Source organism: Phodopus roborovskii, unplaced genomic scaffold (genome assembly GCF_943737965.1).
Source record: "Phodopus roborovskii unplaced genomic scaffold, PHOROB, whole genome shotgun sequence".
Lineage (NCBI taxonomy): Eukaryota > Metazoa > Chordata > Mammalia > Rodentia > Cricetidae > Phodopus > Phodopus roborovskii.
This window is the reverse complement of record NW_026126525.1, coordinates 13,954,383-13,971,126: the sequence shown is the minus strand read 5'-3', so window position 1 is coordinate 13,971,126 and position 16,744 is coordinate 13,954,383. Positions and strand designations below refer to the sequence as shown.

Sequence of the window (16,744 nt, the reverse complement as noted above, 5' to 3'; positions counted from 1 at the left end):
ACCCAGAAATAAGTCCACAAACATGGACATCTAACTTTTGATGGGGAATCCAGCAATATACACAGCAAAATAGACAACATCATCAGCAAATAATGCTGATTAAACTGGATGTCTGAATGCAGAAGAATGCTAATAGATCCATACTTATCACCATGCACAAAACTCAACTCCAAATGGATCAAAGATCTCAACTTAAGGCTAAAGGCACTAAATATATTAGAACAGAAAGTGGGCAATAGCTCTGAACTCACTGACAAGGAAAAAACTTTCTGAACAGAACACAAATAGCACAGTCACTGAGAATAACAATTAATAAATAAGACCTCATGAAATTAAAAAGCTCCTGTAAAGCAAAGTACACTATCAGGCAATGAAGCACAAAACAGAATGGGAAAAGATACCAACTACACATCCAATAGAGAGCTAATATCCAAAATATATTTTTTAAAGAACTAAAAAGAAAGAAAAAAAACTGGACATCAAGAAAACAGATAACCCAATTTAAAATGAGGTACACAGCTAAACAAAGAATTCTCAAAAGAGGAATCCCAAATGGCTGAGAAACATCTTTAGCCATCAGGAAAATGAAAATCTAAACTGCTTTGAGATATCATTTTGCACCAATCAGAAGGATCAATAAAACAGCTGACAGCTCACACTGAAAAGGATGTGGGGAAATGGCAACACTCACCAATTGCTGGTCCAGCACTGATACAGACATTATGGAAACTGTGCAGTGATGTATTGTTTACAATCTAATAAAGCCACTAAAGATCAGAATGTAAAGTAGGCCATAGCTCTAGAATCTGGGCAGTGGTGGTGCACACCTTTAATCCCAGGACTCAGGAGACAGATGCAGATGGAGCTCTGTGAGGTTAAGGCCACCCAGTGCTACATGAACTGGAGAGGTATATGAGAAGGGGCCCAGGGTCTCATGCAGCATTCAATCTTCAGTTTCTGGCCATAGAGCACAAGATCACCCGAGCCTGGGTAGAGGTAAGAGCTCTCTGGTGACTTGTCTGCTTTGCTTCTCTGATCTTCAGCTTCAACCTCCAGTATCTGTCTCTGGGTTTATATTATTCCTGTTACCAATTGTATCACCATTGACATGTTAGAAATCTTAGTTATATGTTTATTTGTAGATTTTTTTTCTCTACTTGCACATAATTTTCATGGGAGCATCTGTTTTCTTCATTGCAGAGCCCGAAGTGGGTTGATAGTTTTTTTTTTTTTTGTTTTGTTTTTTTTTTGTGAATAAAGATATGAATGAGAGATGTTTAAGCCCAAGAAGTACCTAAAATTAGCATACATTCTTCTCCCTAAACAGCAAACTGTAAAGATTGAAACGGACCTAGAGGCAGAATTCTGCCTGCAAAACATGTGTATAGTTCTCCCTGATCCTACTGACCTATAAATCAAACAGTTCACAGAATTCATGCCTTACAACTTAATGCACCAAGAATAAGTAATGGGTGCAATTATTAAAACAGACCTCCAGGAAGGCAGACATGGAACCTCTCATTGTCAACACCAGGAAATTAATTCCCACACTATACCAGTCCAAAAAAAATGTTAAGTTGAAAACCCATTAAGTCCCTGCCTCTTTTATACACTAAGCATCTCCAGTAGATTTTTTCCCTTAAATTATAGGTGGAGTATCTTTAGCTTGATCCTATGTCTTCCACTTGACTAGGGAGAGTCCCAGCTCAACCTGACCCACTGGGATCGTACAACTTGTCTGTCAAAGTGAGGCTGGGCTCCATCACAGTCTCTTATAAAGTGAAACATCTTTGGTGTTTCTGTTTCTCAGCATGCTCAGGACCCAGGCAGACAACAGGGAGAGACTCCTCTTTAGTATTTTCTCAGAACTCAAACCGCCCCTAACAAAGTTCTCCCACATGTTCTCTGGAAGCCTGCTTATAACAGAAGTTTCTAGGGAGAGAGGTAGTTCTCTTATACCAAAATCCCTCTTTTTCACAATGTTCCTTATTAGAATATATTAATTATACACAATGAGTTTATGTTTTTCATATGTACTCTGATCATACTGACTCCCCCTTACTCTCTTCCTCTTTCCTCTATTAGTCTCCACTCCACTTCCTCATTAGTTACTTGGCTGCCTGTTTCCTATATTAAATCACTCCTTTTGATAGATGTATGTAAATCTGTAGTCAGATATAATCATTGCATACCAACCACATCAAAAGTAGCATCCTGTTTCTATGAAGAGGCTAAAAATTTTAATCCCCAAACCCATGGAAATTGAACCCAAAATGTTCTAAAATATAAAATCCAAAAACCAGTGGAAAATGGACCCAAAATGCTCTAACTTCTGAAACTTAGGGGGTGGATAAGATGTCATAAGCAGGAAACCTATACTTAACTTCATGTGACAAGTCACAGTTAAAATTCTGGTATAATAAAATATATAGGGTTGTCTTTCAGCTATGAGATATGAAGCATAGGTGAGTTTCATGTTTTGGGTTGGTTCTTACCCCTATAATACCTCATTATGTAGATGCGAATCTTCCAAAATCTAAAACACAAAACATTTACAGTCCTGGGCATTTCAGAACGGAGTCTTCAGTTGGTATTTAGAATTATTTGACTTTCTGTTTGAATGTCAACTATGGTGGATTGTCCTAACAGTTTCTAAACTTGAATCATTCTGAGGTTTTGAATCCTTTTACACATGTCTGTGCTCTTAGTGTGATATTTTACATGCAATAAACAAATCAAGACAAACTACATTAAAAGAAAACATCTTTCCCACTGTAGCTGAAGTGGATCAGCTCTCTCTTGAGAATCCTTAACTCATCTGAATAAAAATGATATTCAGCTTTCTCTTCTGACGTCACCATTCCTGCTCACAGTGTCCTGGTAGTCATAAAAAACAAGACAGGAAATTACACCAAATTTTCTTCCTACTATGGTATTGTTCAAGACCTACTGATTTCCCCTACCAACTGCCCCTCCTTTTCTCTAGTCACTTCTAAGTTCCCATTACCTCACAAATACTGCCAAGCAAATGGATGGAACTAAAAAAAAAAAAAAAAATAGTCATCTTGAGTGAGGTAACCCAGACCCAGAAAGATGAACAAGGCACGTGTTCATTCATAAGTGGATATTGGATGCAAAGCAAAGGATGACCAGACTACAATCTACAACCCTAGAGAAGCTAGGTAAAAAAAAAAGGAGGACTCTAAGAGGGGAGATGCATGGAAGATCCCAGGAAGGAGAAAGAGCTAAGATTTCCTGGGTAAACTGGGAGAAGGGGCAGAGGTGAGGGGATGGGGTGAGAACATGAGGGACTTTGCAGGAGGGAAAGAGAGAGAGAGCAATGAAAGAGATATCTTGATAGAGGGCACCATTATGGGCTCATGGAGAAATCTGGTACTAGGGAAATTCCCAGAAATTCACAAGGAGAACGCCAGCTAAGAATCCTAGCAAAAGTAGAGAGGGTGCCCGAACTGGCCTTACCCTTTAATCTGATTAATGACTACACTAATTGTCATCATAGAACCTACATCCAGTAACTAATAGTCGCAGATACAGTAATTCACAGTGGAGGACTAGGCTGAGCTCCTGGACTTCAGTTGACGAGAGGAAGGAGGGATTGTATAAGTACGTGGAGGATCAAGAGCATGATGGGGAAAACCACAGAGTCAGCTGACCCAATCTAGTAGGGGCTTGTGGACTATGGACTGACATTTGGGTAACCCTGCATGAGACTGAACTAGGCCCTCTGAATAAGTGTGACAGTTGTGTGGCTTGATCCTGGCAGTGAGACCAGGATTTATCCTGGGTGCATGAACTGGCTTTTTTTGGAGCCCATTCCATATGGTGGGATACCTTGCTGGGCCATGATGCAGGAAAGAGGAGCTTGGTCCTGCCTCAACTTGGTATGCTAGATACTGTTGACTCCCCAAGAGAGGCCTTAACCACCTCTGAGGAGTGGATGTGGGGGTGGGACGACAGAGAGGTGAGGGGTGGGAGAAGTGGAGGGAGGGGGAAGTAAAAATGAAAAAGATTTAAATAAAAAAGGAAACACTGCCAAGTGCCAAGTCCAAATGCCCCACCTATAGTTTTCCTTACTATACATTATGTAAAGTATAACAAAAATACTGTCCAAATCACTGTCAAGAGAATACTATAAAGCCCCATCCTTTAGTGATTTTAGCAACTTAAGATATTCAATTTCTATTGCTGTGAAGGGGCACCATGTTATAAGAAAAACATTTAATTGGGGCTTTCTTACAGTTTCAAAAGTTTAGTCCATTATCATCGTGTCGAGCGGCATGCAGGTATACATGGTGCTGAAGGAGGAGCTAAGAGTTCTACATCTGGATCGATCTTGGTCTAAGATTTCAGAGTTATCACTGTTAGGTCATATGACACAAATCAAAGCCACCAGTATAAGAGGTTTTTAGCTATGTGTGTGTGGCTTATGATTTCCAAAATGTTAAGGCCTCTAGAGAAGAAGTATAGGACAGTAACTGGGTTGAATGGCCCTTCTCACAGAGTGAGGAAGAAGGGAAAGCTGGCTCTTCTGGGGACCACGGTTTCTTGGGAGTGAGTGTCCCATGTGGGGCTGGTCAACACACCTAGTCATCGTAAGTCCTTTATACATTTAGCCATGGGTGCTACAACAGGGAAAATGTGACAATTGTCCTTCGAGGTATGCTATAGAGATACACCAATTATCTCATAAAGGATATCAAATGCCCCCAGTACACAATATAGCTGGCATCTCCATGATGCAGGGTAAATTCCCCACATCCCAGACATGTTTATGTGTTCTAACCAATATCAAGGCTTTCCCAGGCACAGGGCATATGGGGACACTTGAGACTGATGCTTGTGTCCTTCTTCCCCAGAAGACACCTGGGTTTGATGCTTCAGCATTAAAGGTCTGGAGTCAGAAAAGCCTGCTTTTGGGTGTGGGCACTAGCCTGATGAGGGCTTTCGCACCTTACAAGCAAATTGTGGAATTGAAGGCTCCCTGAGGGAAATCCATACAATGGAGACCACAATGCTGGAATAAAGTAAGCAGCAAAGTGAGGGGCCAGCTCCACTTAGTACAATCAGGACACATGACAAATGATTTATCATTGTCATCAAGGGAAAGGAGTTCTCCCCAATCTCCTAGCACCTCTTCCCTGAGCTCCTATTCCAGTCTGGGATGCTTGCTGTGGCTAGAAGGACCCTAAACCTTGGCTGACAGAGGCCCTAAAATCTAGGTGAGCTGTAGCAATTCTTGCCCTATGAACCCACTAAGGGACCTGGGATTCTTCCCAGTGCTGAGCACAGCACTTTGGGAGAGTCAGCTCACGTAGGTAGGCAACTTCTTTGATCAGGTACAAATTCTGGCCTGGAGAGTGAAATTGAACCAGTATTTCTGAGACCAGCTAAAGCAGCAGCTCAAGCAACAACACCCCTAAATCCTGAGCTCAGGGAAAAGAAAGAACTTTCATCGCCACTGACAGGGGCCAGCTGTTCTAGCAAACAGGCAAGCAGGTGAAGGGTGGACATTAAAGTGGACACCAGATGCCGAAGGGCTTAGCAGGGCTATAAACACTTACAGGGAAGGAACACATTTTCTCTCCCAAGCAATTACCAACATGCTGAAATTCTGAACACAGCCAAGTGCCCCGCCCCTTTCTGTCCTCTCCATTCTTCCCTCTAGGCGCTTATCACCACAAAACAGATTGTTCTCAGTGGGTCTTTTAGCCACACATCTATTTTCATAGTTCAAGCTTCTTCATGAAGCGATTTGAAAGATGAGAAGGCAGTGGGGGGGGGGGGGGTCGGAACTCATCTTAATGAATAAAGAACTGTGAACTTAAGAGAGTCTTCTCTCTCTCTCTCTCTCTCTCTTTTTAAATCTGCCTTTAAATAAATATCTGTTGCAATTGCACAATGTTTATGTTCTACAAAGTCATTTTGGAGGGAACAGCGCATTCTTCAGTGTTCTGGAACATTAAATCAGGTAAGAGAAGGAAATGTGTGCTTTGAGGAGAAGTATCCAAGTTATTTTCTGGGCTATATCTCCAAATAGCCAAATAATAACAGGATAACAAGATGAGGGGGTAAGTTGTTGTTTTTTGTTTTGTTTTTAAGTAGGGATCAGTGCCAAAATGTTAACATTCCTAGCTTAGATTTTGAAGTAACAACCAACTGGCTCAGTATTAGAAACTCTAAGCCCAAAAGCTAAATCAGACATTGTACAAATCAATACCCTCACAGTTCTTACTATTTGGAGGGGGTTACTAATTTAATGATTAATATGGATCTAGAATTTAAATCCATAAACATTAGGATTTGTTCACACTTAAGTGGTAAAGCCAGGGGAAATAGTGCTAAAAAGAACAGAGAATCCTGAAAGGTCTTCATGGAAACACTCTTTATAACAACTAGGTTTTCAAAATCTAAAGGAATTTGGTTTGTGAGTGGCAAAGCTATGAGGTTTCTACTTTGGATGTGATGGATTAGTGTAAACTTAGAGATAACCAGCAGGGATGCTCAAAGGCTATGCTGCATCATGCTGGGTGAGAAGCAGAGTGCCAGTAGGGCCATTGCTTCTAGACGCTCTAAGAGGAGACTGCTCTCCTGTCTTCATCTGCTTCTAGGCTTATGATCTCCTCATCTCCAATCTTCAAAGCCGCCCCAGAGTCCCTGTGCTATCATTCCTCCAGCACCCATTTGCCTACCTTCCTACTTACAAAGACTACCACCCAGCTAATCTTGGATAATCTATTCAAAGATCACTTGATGAGCATCCTACTTTTACCTACCAACTACCTCCTCCTTGACTAGAGGCACAGATTCCAAGGATTCAGATGCAGATATTTTAGGGGGGTTGGCACTAATCAAGGTTAAGTGTATGACTTGGTAAGACTAATCTAGACACAGATGTCTCTTTAGTGAAATAAAATGTGGAATGGCTGCCTAAAGGTGCTGATGACAAATTTCTCCACAACTTGGGAACACCATGTTAAATCCTGGTAGGAAAAAAAGGAAGGACAGCACAGAGGCAGAGACAGAAGAAAGAGCCAGTGCAGGGGAGGAGACTTGGACTGGTGGAAAGGTAACAGCATCATTTGAACTATAACTTTAGCTATGGCTGAATTTGATTACCTTGTTGATCAGTTTTTTGTTTGCTTGCTTTTTAACCTATGAGACCCAGATTCCTATCACTTATATTCAAAAAGGCAGGGTCTGCTCTATGACTGTTCCATGAAATGAAGACAAAGGCATTCCAATGCAGTGGAGAAAAATGAAAGAATCAAGCCAGGTAAGGTCTTCCATCCTAGTCAAGAAAATTTCAAATCTGATAGACTCAGAACCCCCAAAATCTGCTGAAAACTGGCATAACACTTAAAAGTTCTACAACCTTGCAACCTTTCAGATTTGAGGTGTTTGGGTTAGGCATAATCAGCAAGGCAAGTCTACACAAAGAGCCTAGAACCCCTAAAACTCAAATCCAAACAGTTCTGGCCCCAAGCATTTCAGATAAGACTCAACCCATACCACAAATATAGCAATGAGTAATCCAGATGGGAGAACTTTTTGTCTTGTTCCTTACTCAATTCTCTTTGCTGCTGTACTTCAATGACTTAAGCAACCCTGCATTGAGAAATCAGCATGAAGGCAGTATGTGAAAATAGAACTCTCAAAGAGTATGGTATGCTAAGTGGCTGGACACTTTACAAGACTGTGGCAGAGCAAGTTGATGTTCCTGAAAATTCATGTTGGGCAGTAGACCTAAATGTAGGAAACAGAATGAAATACCTCTCTGTAAGTAAATGGGGGTGGGGTGGGGTGGGTTATTACATGGTATCAAAGTGCAAAGCACTTTGGAATGTCTCATTTTTTGCATACTTATAACTTTTAAAAATGCTTTTCTAAGTACAAATCTAAGACATTCTAATACTAACATCTGTTGGTCTGACTTGTTTACCATGGGCAGAATTTTAGGAATCCAAATAAAAGGATCACACCTCCAGGAAGTAAGAAGGGACACTGGAAGGTATGATATAGTCATGTTTAAACTACACAGTTATACAGCCTGTTCCCTGACCACTTGATAATGTAAAGATACAGGATACCAATAAGTCCTCAGAACAGACGTTGCATGTAAGAGAGGTTTTTACATGTAAAAGAACTCCAAGTTGCATCTAATTATTTCAATTACTGTTTTGTTTATAGGCACGTGTCCACAAATATATTTACTCAATATGAATAAAAACATTAAGACATAAGAGATAGTGCCTGAGTTGGGAACTCATATTTTTAATTCTATTTGACCTACAAGTTCCCCAATAGCTATTTTTGTTTTACAGTCAAATCAAGATATATTGTTTCAAGCTGCTTACAATCTGTCTAAAGTCCACACAGATTCATCATGCTGGATTTGTGGCAGTCATTCTTATAAACAAGAGAATGACATTTTACCACAAAATCTGTCTTAGGGATTATAGTTAGTCATCAAACTCATACACAGTTACTTGGGAAATTAAGATGAATTAATTACACGTGGGATCAGAGATTCCTCCTGCTAGGAAATTCCCCATCCATTATTATCCACTTTAAAGATGTAAGTCTTGAATTTTTTTTTTTGTCTCTGCTCTCCCTCTAGTCTATGTGTCTTCCCAGAGAACTAATAAAGTTACAAAACCATGCTTATTAACTTCGAATTTATTGAGTATTTGCCATATCAAAAATGAAAAATACCTTGCATCATTCAGACTCTTAAATATTTTAAATTTATTTTAATATTGAAACAAAGCCAAAATTAATTTTTAACTGTTTTTAATAGCCAATTTACTCCTGAGTTGCAAGGAGTTTATCCCATACGTTTTTCCCCTAAAGCCATTTGTCAAAATATATGATGTGCATTTGCTTAGAAACCTCTGGGGCTTTCTCTTTAAAGAGTCACTTGAAATGCAGGTAATGGCCTATATATAACACCAGGTGGCAAATTTTCAATACTATGGGAAAGCAGATACCATGAGAAAACTAATTATCAAGTTATGGATGATTAGCATGATGGAATTCAGTGTCTCTTGCAAGAAGTTTGTAATGATATGGAAAAACCTCAAATATGCCAAACCAGTTTTTCTTCATACAAAAACATTGTATCACATGAAAAGGTCCAACCAGACTGCACACCAACTATGCTTCATGTACACAGGTTGATCGATCCTTAGCCAAAATGTTTAAGGCTGTGGTGTTTATTATTTTAGGTTTTGGAACATCTACACACTTTACCAGTTGAGCATACCAATCAAAAAAATCTAACCTCTGAAAGATGGCAATTAAAAGAACAGTGAGTGAAAAACTGGTACCCTGTCAGTTTTTGGGCTTTGACTATCAGAGTTGCAGAGAAGAGAGAAACAGACAGTAAAGAAGATACTGCAGTGCACACATGTAGCACATCTCCAATCAGAACAAGAGAATGACAGCTTGCCGGGAGAGGCACCGGTGTCGTTTAGTAAGAAAAGTTGATCTGTATTCCATCAGGGGATTGCTGAGGAGAGGTTCCACTGTTAACTGTTAATCCTCTTGCAGAAAGAATGAACTCCGTAGATGTTACCCCTGTAGACAGTCCAAGTGATATAACCAGATTCTTCATCCCGAAACCGCTCATAATTTTACCAGGCCATTTGGAACTATCCCTAATGGATTTCCAAGGCAGTCTGAGTTTTGGCCTCTCACAAGCAAAGAATGTTTGAAGTTCGTCATCCTGAGGCAGGGGTGACCTTGAGGGTTTTCTTAACATTTCTAAGCACTACAGCATGATTTCAGACAGCAACAAGAGAACAGCAAAGGCATGGGCAGGAAAATTTTCAGTTCAACGGCAACAACCATCTTCAACTACAAGGAACAGCAGACAAATGGGGCAAAAATCCCAAGCAGGCTATACGAAAGGCACACAAAATGAATGGGCCAAGGTCCTTATGCTTTGTGGTATAAAAGTAGTCACAAGATGCCTTGCTAACATTGAATGATTAACTGATAGCCACTGTCATAGTCACTGTTTTTTTTTTTTGGGGGGGGGGGGCGGGAGAATCCCTAAACCTGAAGGCACAGAACAAAAGCATTTAAGGAAATCCAGAACATAGATCTCAATGTAATGATGCCTTGCCTGCTACAGTTAGTTACTGAGTAATGAGCCTCTGTGGATCACCAGGTGCCAAGCATGGCTTTATTTACTAAGACACAGCCATCTTCAAGCCATAGTCTTGGCTTTCATACACTAATCAGTGACAGTATTTCCTGACTCCCACTAAACTGAAAACTATGCACAGAGATAGATATAGATACAGCCCAGTGGTGACAAAGCATTTCTTAGGAAACTAGGCATCTGAGTGGACAAAGACATTCTCCTTTCTAAAGAATGAAATGCAATGGGTTTTGCAATTGAAGACTAGAAGTAGAGCAGAAAAAAAATAGATATTCCCCAGTTCCAACAAGGGTTGCTGAGGAAAGATAGCTTCATGCAACATCATGAGCCTTCCTCAAAGGATACCCAGAGAATAGCAAAGTGATGGTTTCAAAACAAAGAGACTAAGGGTTCTTTTTCAGATTTTCCAAATTCTACAGAACTATAATTGTTTCCTAACCCTTGTGTGTCACGGAGCAAGCCTCCTAACCCAATTAAGCCAGCCAGCCAGCCAGATGCCCACAATTACTCCCTTGCATCCCACCAAAACCATGTGCTGAGTCAGACAAGAAATAGTTCCCCAAGAGGCGGCAGAAACATGCCAATGAGCTAATGAAACATGTTTGACCATACATACATGAATATACTTCAACATGCATAGGCTGGGGAGAAAGTTTGTTGAAGGCCCAAAGGGGATCAGAGTTCAAAATATATTTCCCTAGTATGAATCATACTTCTCCACATGCCAAGAATGTATTTTTCCCTGTGGCTAAGGGAGAAATCATATTCCCTATAACACTATATAGGTAAGAAACCCAATGTATTCTAACCTGCCATTCCCTACACTATAAACTGCCTTCTCTCTACCTAAATAAAATCCTTCAACTTCTCTAGTGGGTTAAGACATGTATTGCAGATTTTTTTTTTGATTGACATCCTGGGCCAAATACTACAGAGTAATATTGTATGATTTAATTTATTAAAAAAAAGTAGTAAAGTGCTGGTGAAAATTAATCTAACCCTGTTAGAAATTAGGAGTGTGGTTATTTTTAATAAGGGATTAGCACCAGGAAGGTGATGGGAAGGGGCACAAGGGTGCTAGTAATATTCTGTTTACTGATCCATATACATTAGTACATACCATAGAAGAAGCAGCAAGCTGTACACTGAATATACTCTATCCTGCTAGCATATGAAACTTTAATTCCTCTCAAATTCGTCTCCTCCACCATTTGTGGTTTATTGCTAAATTATGTTTATCTCTTCCTTAAACATACTCAGAAACCATTCAGAGCTATGGAATTTCACTAGCCAATTTATAATGCAATAGATATAAATAATAAATACATAAATCAGACTGGATTAGTCATTCCTAATGTATCATCAATCAAACAGTATCTCCAGGTGTTACATATAAAAACCTTTCAAATGAATGGCTATTGGGAAAAAAAAAAAAAAACAGTTAAATGCATAGAAGTGCACCTTACTGAAGCTGTAAGCCCCTTTCCGAAAGGAGTCAGCAAAGAAGAATTCATTACTACAGATAAGAGTTTCTTAAACTTAAAAAACAAAACAAAAACTCCAGAGTCAACTCATTGACTATAAATGATGGTTATACTTCATCAGTATAAGACTAGGGGGTCAAAATCTCTTATGTTGTTTTTGTTTTCATTATACTTGAGTATGGTAACTAAAATGACAACAGCAAAGAGGAATCCTATAGAACAGGTGTAGGGAAACAAGTGCTGTAAATCTCCTGAAATACAACCTAAGATCACCAAGAGTGCCCCTGCCAGGCTGCTGACTCATCACCTTCAAGCTAAACCTTAAGCACACCTGCACTGACATCTTTTCTGCATAAAGGACTACAGAGGTAATCAACACCAACAAAAGGTCTGGACCAAAGCCAGTCCCAGGCCTCTTGCACGAGAGCATCCTGATTCTCCAGACTTCATCAGAGCAACAAGTGCTATTATATGTGAATAAAATGTGTTGGAATAATGAATGGGCCATCTTAAAACACCTTTTTAATTACATACTGAATTGCCAGACCATCCAATGAAATAAATAATTAAAAAGACTGTTCTTTTTCCTACTTGGGGTTTCAGGCTTTGTTGTTTTATTTTGGTTTTCTTCCCCCCTTTAAAAAGATAGACAGATGGCTGAGTGCAGTCAATCACCACAAAGCTAATGCCTCTTCTCAGACAGTTTGCAGTGCTTTCTAGGCCGCCTTTCTCCCTTCTATGCTAACCTTGCCACTTACACTCTAATGCTGGGGAGTAGACTCACACCACTAAGCCCCAAGCAGAGTTGCATAGTGCTTCCATGCATGGATGCAGCACCTATAGATGATTCACAGCTCCACGGATTACAAAAGTGAAATGGACTGAAGAGAAACTGTACAACTTTGAATTTTGATGCTTCCAAAAACAGCACTAACAGAGCTACCATGCTCACACCTGAAGCTGCAGCATCAAGACAAGGCAGCTGCCTCCATCCTCCATCAGCAATTCACACCAATACTCAACAGCTGCACTTGCAGCCAGGCTTCTCTGTTCCCTAAGTTGGGTGTATTAAATGCATTTTGTGACTTACGATATTTCCAATTCATAATGGAAACATCATCTCATCCTAAGTCGGAGGACATCCGTACACAGCTCTGGGCCTGAATCTTGGCTTCACCCATTAGTTAACAAGCATGGACCTCACTGTGCACTGCAATAGGCATCTGGAACTGCAATGAAAATTTCCTGTCTCCTTAATAGACACACCTAGCCCATCCCGAGACTGTGAGAATCAGACCAGATAATACATATCAAGCAATTAACACAGAGCATTTGGTAAGTTGTCAATTACTTAATTACTTGTAACTAAGTTTGCAGCAATACAGGCAACTTTCTCTTAAAATAAAAATGACTTTACAGCCTGGTGTGACAGCAGACACCTCTAATCCCAACACTTGGATCAGAAGTTCAAGGACACTCTTGCCTACCTAGTGAGTTCCAAGCCAACCCTGAGCTATGTGAAACCCTGTCTCGACAAACAGATTTCACACTGTCACTTTGAAAATACAAAGTTCACAGTAAGGAATGTTCTGCCAAAACTAAGACTACCTTTTAAAGTAATTTAAATAAAATGTGTTCTCATAGATAGTGTGGTGGTTTGAATAAGAATGTCCCCTGTAGATTCATATACTTGAATATTCTGTCCCTAGTTTGTGGAAATGTTTGGGAAGGATTGGGAGAAGGGCTTTGTTGGAGAAGGTGTGTCACTAGAGGTGGGTTTTGGTTTCAAAAGACTCACGCTATTCCCAGATACTTTCTTTCTTCCTTGTGGCTATGTCTCAGGATGTGAGCCCTCCGTTACTGCTCCAGCATCACACCTGTCTGCCTGCTACCATGGCCATGTCATCTGGCTATGATGATATTGGGCTCTAACCCTCTGAAAATATAAGCCCCAAAGTGGCCTTGAACATGGTGCCTCATCACAGCAATAGAGAAATAACTACAACAGTGGCCAAGAGCACTAGATGCTCTTTCAGAGTACCCCAGTTCAATTCACAGTACCCAGATGGTGGCTAACCATCTGTAACTCCAGTTCAAGGGATCTGATGCCCTCTTCTGGCCTCCTTGGGCACTGCACACATGTAAACAGACATAGGCAGGCAAACACCCTATACAGATATAATAATTTTTAATATGTGTTTTATAGGGTGTTGCGTAGCTTGGCTTTCCAATGTGAGCACACAAAACATAGTATTATGAACGACTTCAAGAAATGACAATTGGTTTTGGAGTAACCTATTACAAATCATATACTCTGAACTTTAGTCTCCTCACTGGTAAAATGGGAGTTAATTAATAGCCCCCACTGCATCAGGTATAACTGGAGTATTTATTTTTATTTGCAAAAAAAGGCCTTAATAGTATCTTATATGTTTGAAGATAATTTTATGAAATAACTTTTGTGAAATAAAAGAAATCACCCAAGAGTGTAGACAAAGCAGACAAACCTGAGGGGGGGGGGGGAAACGTGAATTCTTTCTTGATGGTCTCCCCTTTCTTTCTGGCATTCCTACAACTGTCCCCCTAAGTTACACAAGTTGATGGTCTGACTGACTTTATGCATCTCTTGTGTTCCAGCTCCGCTAAAACCCTCCCAGTGCATACCAATGGCTCTCACCAAATCAGTAATAAATTAACGCTTGAGAAGTCGAACTACTAGAGAAGATATTGACACCACTATAATTTACCCTGGGGAAAATAGGACCTTCCCACGGAAATGTAGAAACAGTTCCAGACTACGAATTATTTTAACCACTAATTAGAAAAGTTTCAGGAACAATTTTTTCGCTCAGCTTACTTTGTTCCCCGCTCTCAGCTAGGGTAAGGGTGACATCTGAGAAGGAGGCTTACCTATTTGCACCATTTCTTCAGTACCAGCCTAGAAGGGGGATGGGGGTGGAGAGAAAAAGAAACAGTTACTGGATTTAATCTTATCGCCCTGTGCCGTTTAAAAATTCTACCATCAGTGCTTTTCGGGGAGCTGGTTAATGAGGAGCCAGAGAGACTGGAAATCGCTGCCTGAAGGCTGAACCTTCCTTAGTTCCTAGAAGGTTCCTGCGACAGGAGCATGAGCCAATTCAATGACTATTTGAGAAAAGGACTTGTTGGCCGGCTTTAATTTTAGTATCTGTGAAGCCAGTAAAATAAACAGTGACCCTCAATGGCCTCTTCGGAAAACTCCAATACTAGGTCACCAGACCAGAGAGGCTACAAAAACTCACAGAGAAACCATGCCCTGAGATTCGCACTGGTTCAGAGATGACTTGATTTACTACAAAAGGCTAGCCAGTCTGAGCCTCCTTCAAAGACTCTTCTGAAGCATCAGCTTCACCTGGAGTCTCCCCCGGGTGGGGGCAGGGCAGAAAGGCACCAGAGCTGCACTCAATTTAGCTTTAAAAAGAGGAGGAGTTGTGTGGAGGGGGGAGGGGAAGAGGCAGCAGCCGCCTCCAGCTTAGGCTGCCCGCGGAAAAGGCGAGGGCAGGAAACGTCCCCGGCCCTCTTCAACTGTCAAACTGCAGCCTCGCCGCGGTCCTCCCGGGACACGTGTCTGCTGGGTAGCTCCGGGTCCTGCCTGGAGACTTCTTGGAACCCCTTGTCCCTGGCTACCCGCAGAAACAGGGAGTCAGGAGAAGGGAGATCTTCTGGGCTCCGGAATCCGCAACCCTAACTTCACCGGAGCGCCTGGAGCGCCCTCGCAAAAGAGGACAGCCTGATGGCCCCACTAGGATGCGACCTGGCTGCAGTCTGACATTTGGACTGCTCCTGGTCGCCGCGGACTAAGGAAGCCCCCGGTGTGATAAGCCCGGGCTCCCAGGGGAAGGACTGTCCCAACCTCCCGTGCAATTAGCCCCCCAAACCCCGCGCAGCGCCCGACCCTCCACGCGCCTCGGAACACAGAAGATGCCCCCAGAAGGGTGGCAAGAGGAGGATGGGAGAGTGAAGGGAACGGAGGGGGAGGAACTCTGTCGGGAAAAGGTTGGGTTTGAGTTTTTTATTATTATTTTCCACTTACTTGTCCATCAGCTGACGTCCTAACCTCTACCAGAGAGGCTGCTATCAACCAAAGTGACAGGAACACCATCACGAGTCGAGTGCACTTCGCAACTACTGGGCAAAGCAGCTACCCCAGCGCAAACCACCCCAAAATAAGTTTCCTTTAAAAAGCTCAAAGAAAATGGAGAAGGGGAAGGGGGGTTGCAGAGCTTTTAAAAAATAGTAATCTTGGGCTTTCTTTGCTCAATGAAAAGGCAATGTGAGCTGTGCGCCTGGCCCCGTGCCCTGTCGGTCCTTTCCACTTCACCTTCTCACCCTGTCCTCCCAAGCCGACTGTGCGGGAGCCAGAAGGTGCTGCGAGCCGGGCAGAAGCAGACCCAAGCGGGGGAAGGGACCGGGGCGTCCCACTCTCTGCCCGGGGCTGTTTTTGCGAGGCTCTAGGAGCACCGTGGGCCGCCGAGGCTAAGCACGGAGACTGCTCGGGTCCCGGGAGCGCGGCGGCCGGGGGAAGTGGAACCGGAGCCCAGCGAGCGGGAGAAAGAGGCAGCGCGAGCCCCGGAGCCCCCGCCGCACACGCAGTGGGGGCGGGAGGACGAGGGGAGGAGGCGGCCGCCTAGGAGGAGGGAGGAGTGGGCCGCTCGCCTTCTCTGGTTGCTCGCGGCCCGGGCCGTCTGCTTTCTGCCCGCGACTCGCCGGGCGCTAATAAGGCGGCCGAGCCACCCCCCTCCCCCAGGCGGCCCCTCCCGCCGCACGCCCACGTCACGCGGGGCCCGCGCCCCCCGGCGTAGGGTCAGGACTCGCACCGGCCCGGGGCTGCGAAAGCTCCGCCTGGACCCCGCATCCCCCAGGTCTCCGAGATGGGACGAGGGGTGGGAGGGTCCCGGCGCGCCTCCCATCCCGACTGGCGAAGGGAGGGGGAGGATCTGGGGGGACCAGACCTGGGCTGGAGAAAATCACCTCCTCCAGCTTCCCCTATCCCCCCTCCTCCCACTCCACTCCCCAACCCCGCCAGGCAGGGGAA

General features: G+C 42.7%; 1 protein-coding gene across 1 annotated transcript in view; it reads right to left on the bottom strand.

Annotated features, from left to right (window-relative positions):
* The window catches only part of Adamts3 (ADAM metallopeptidase with thrombospondin type 1 motif 3), a 185,483-nt gene extending 169,011 nt beyond the window's left edge, over positions 1-16,472 (bottom strand). Inside the window, exons 1-2 of the mRNA XM_051198590.1 lie at positions 15,743-16,472; positions 14,581-14,608 (exon numbers count right to left, since the gene is read on the bottom strand). Of these exons, the coding sequence (XP_051054547.1) occupies positions 14,581-14,608; positions 15,743-15,811 (97 nt within the window). The 5' untranslated portion in view covers positions 15,812-16,472. The remainder of the gene's footprint in view (positions 1-14,580; positions 14,609-15,742) is intronic.
* Positions 16,473-16,744: the final 272 nt, after the last annotated feature.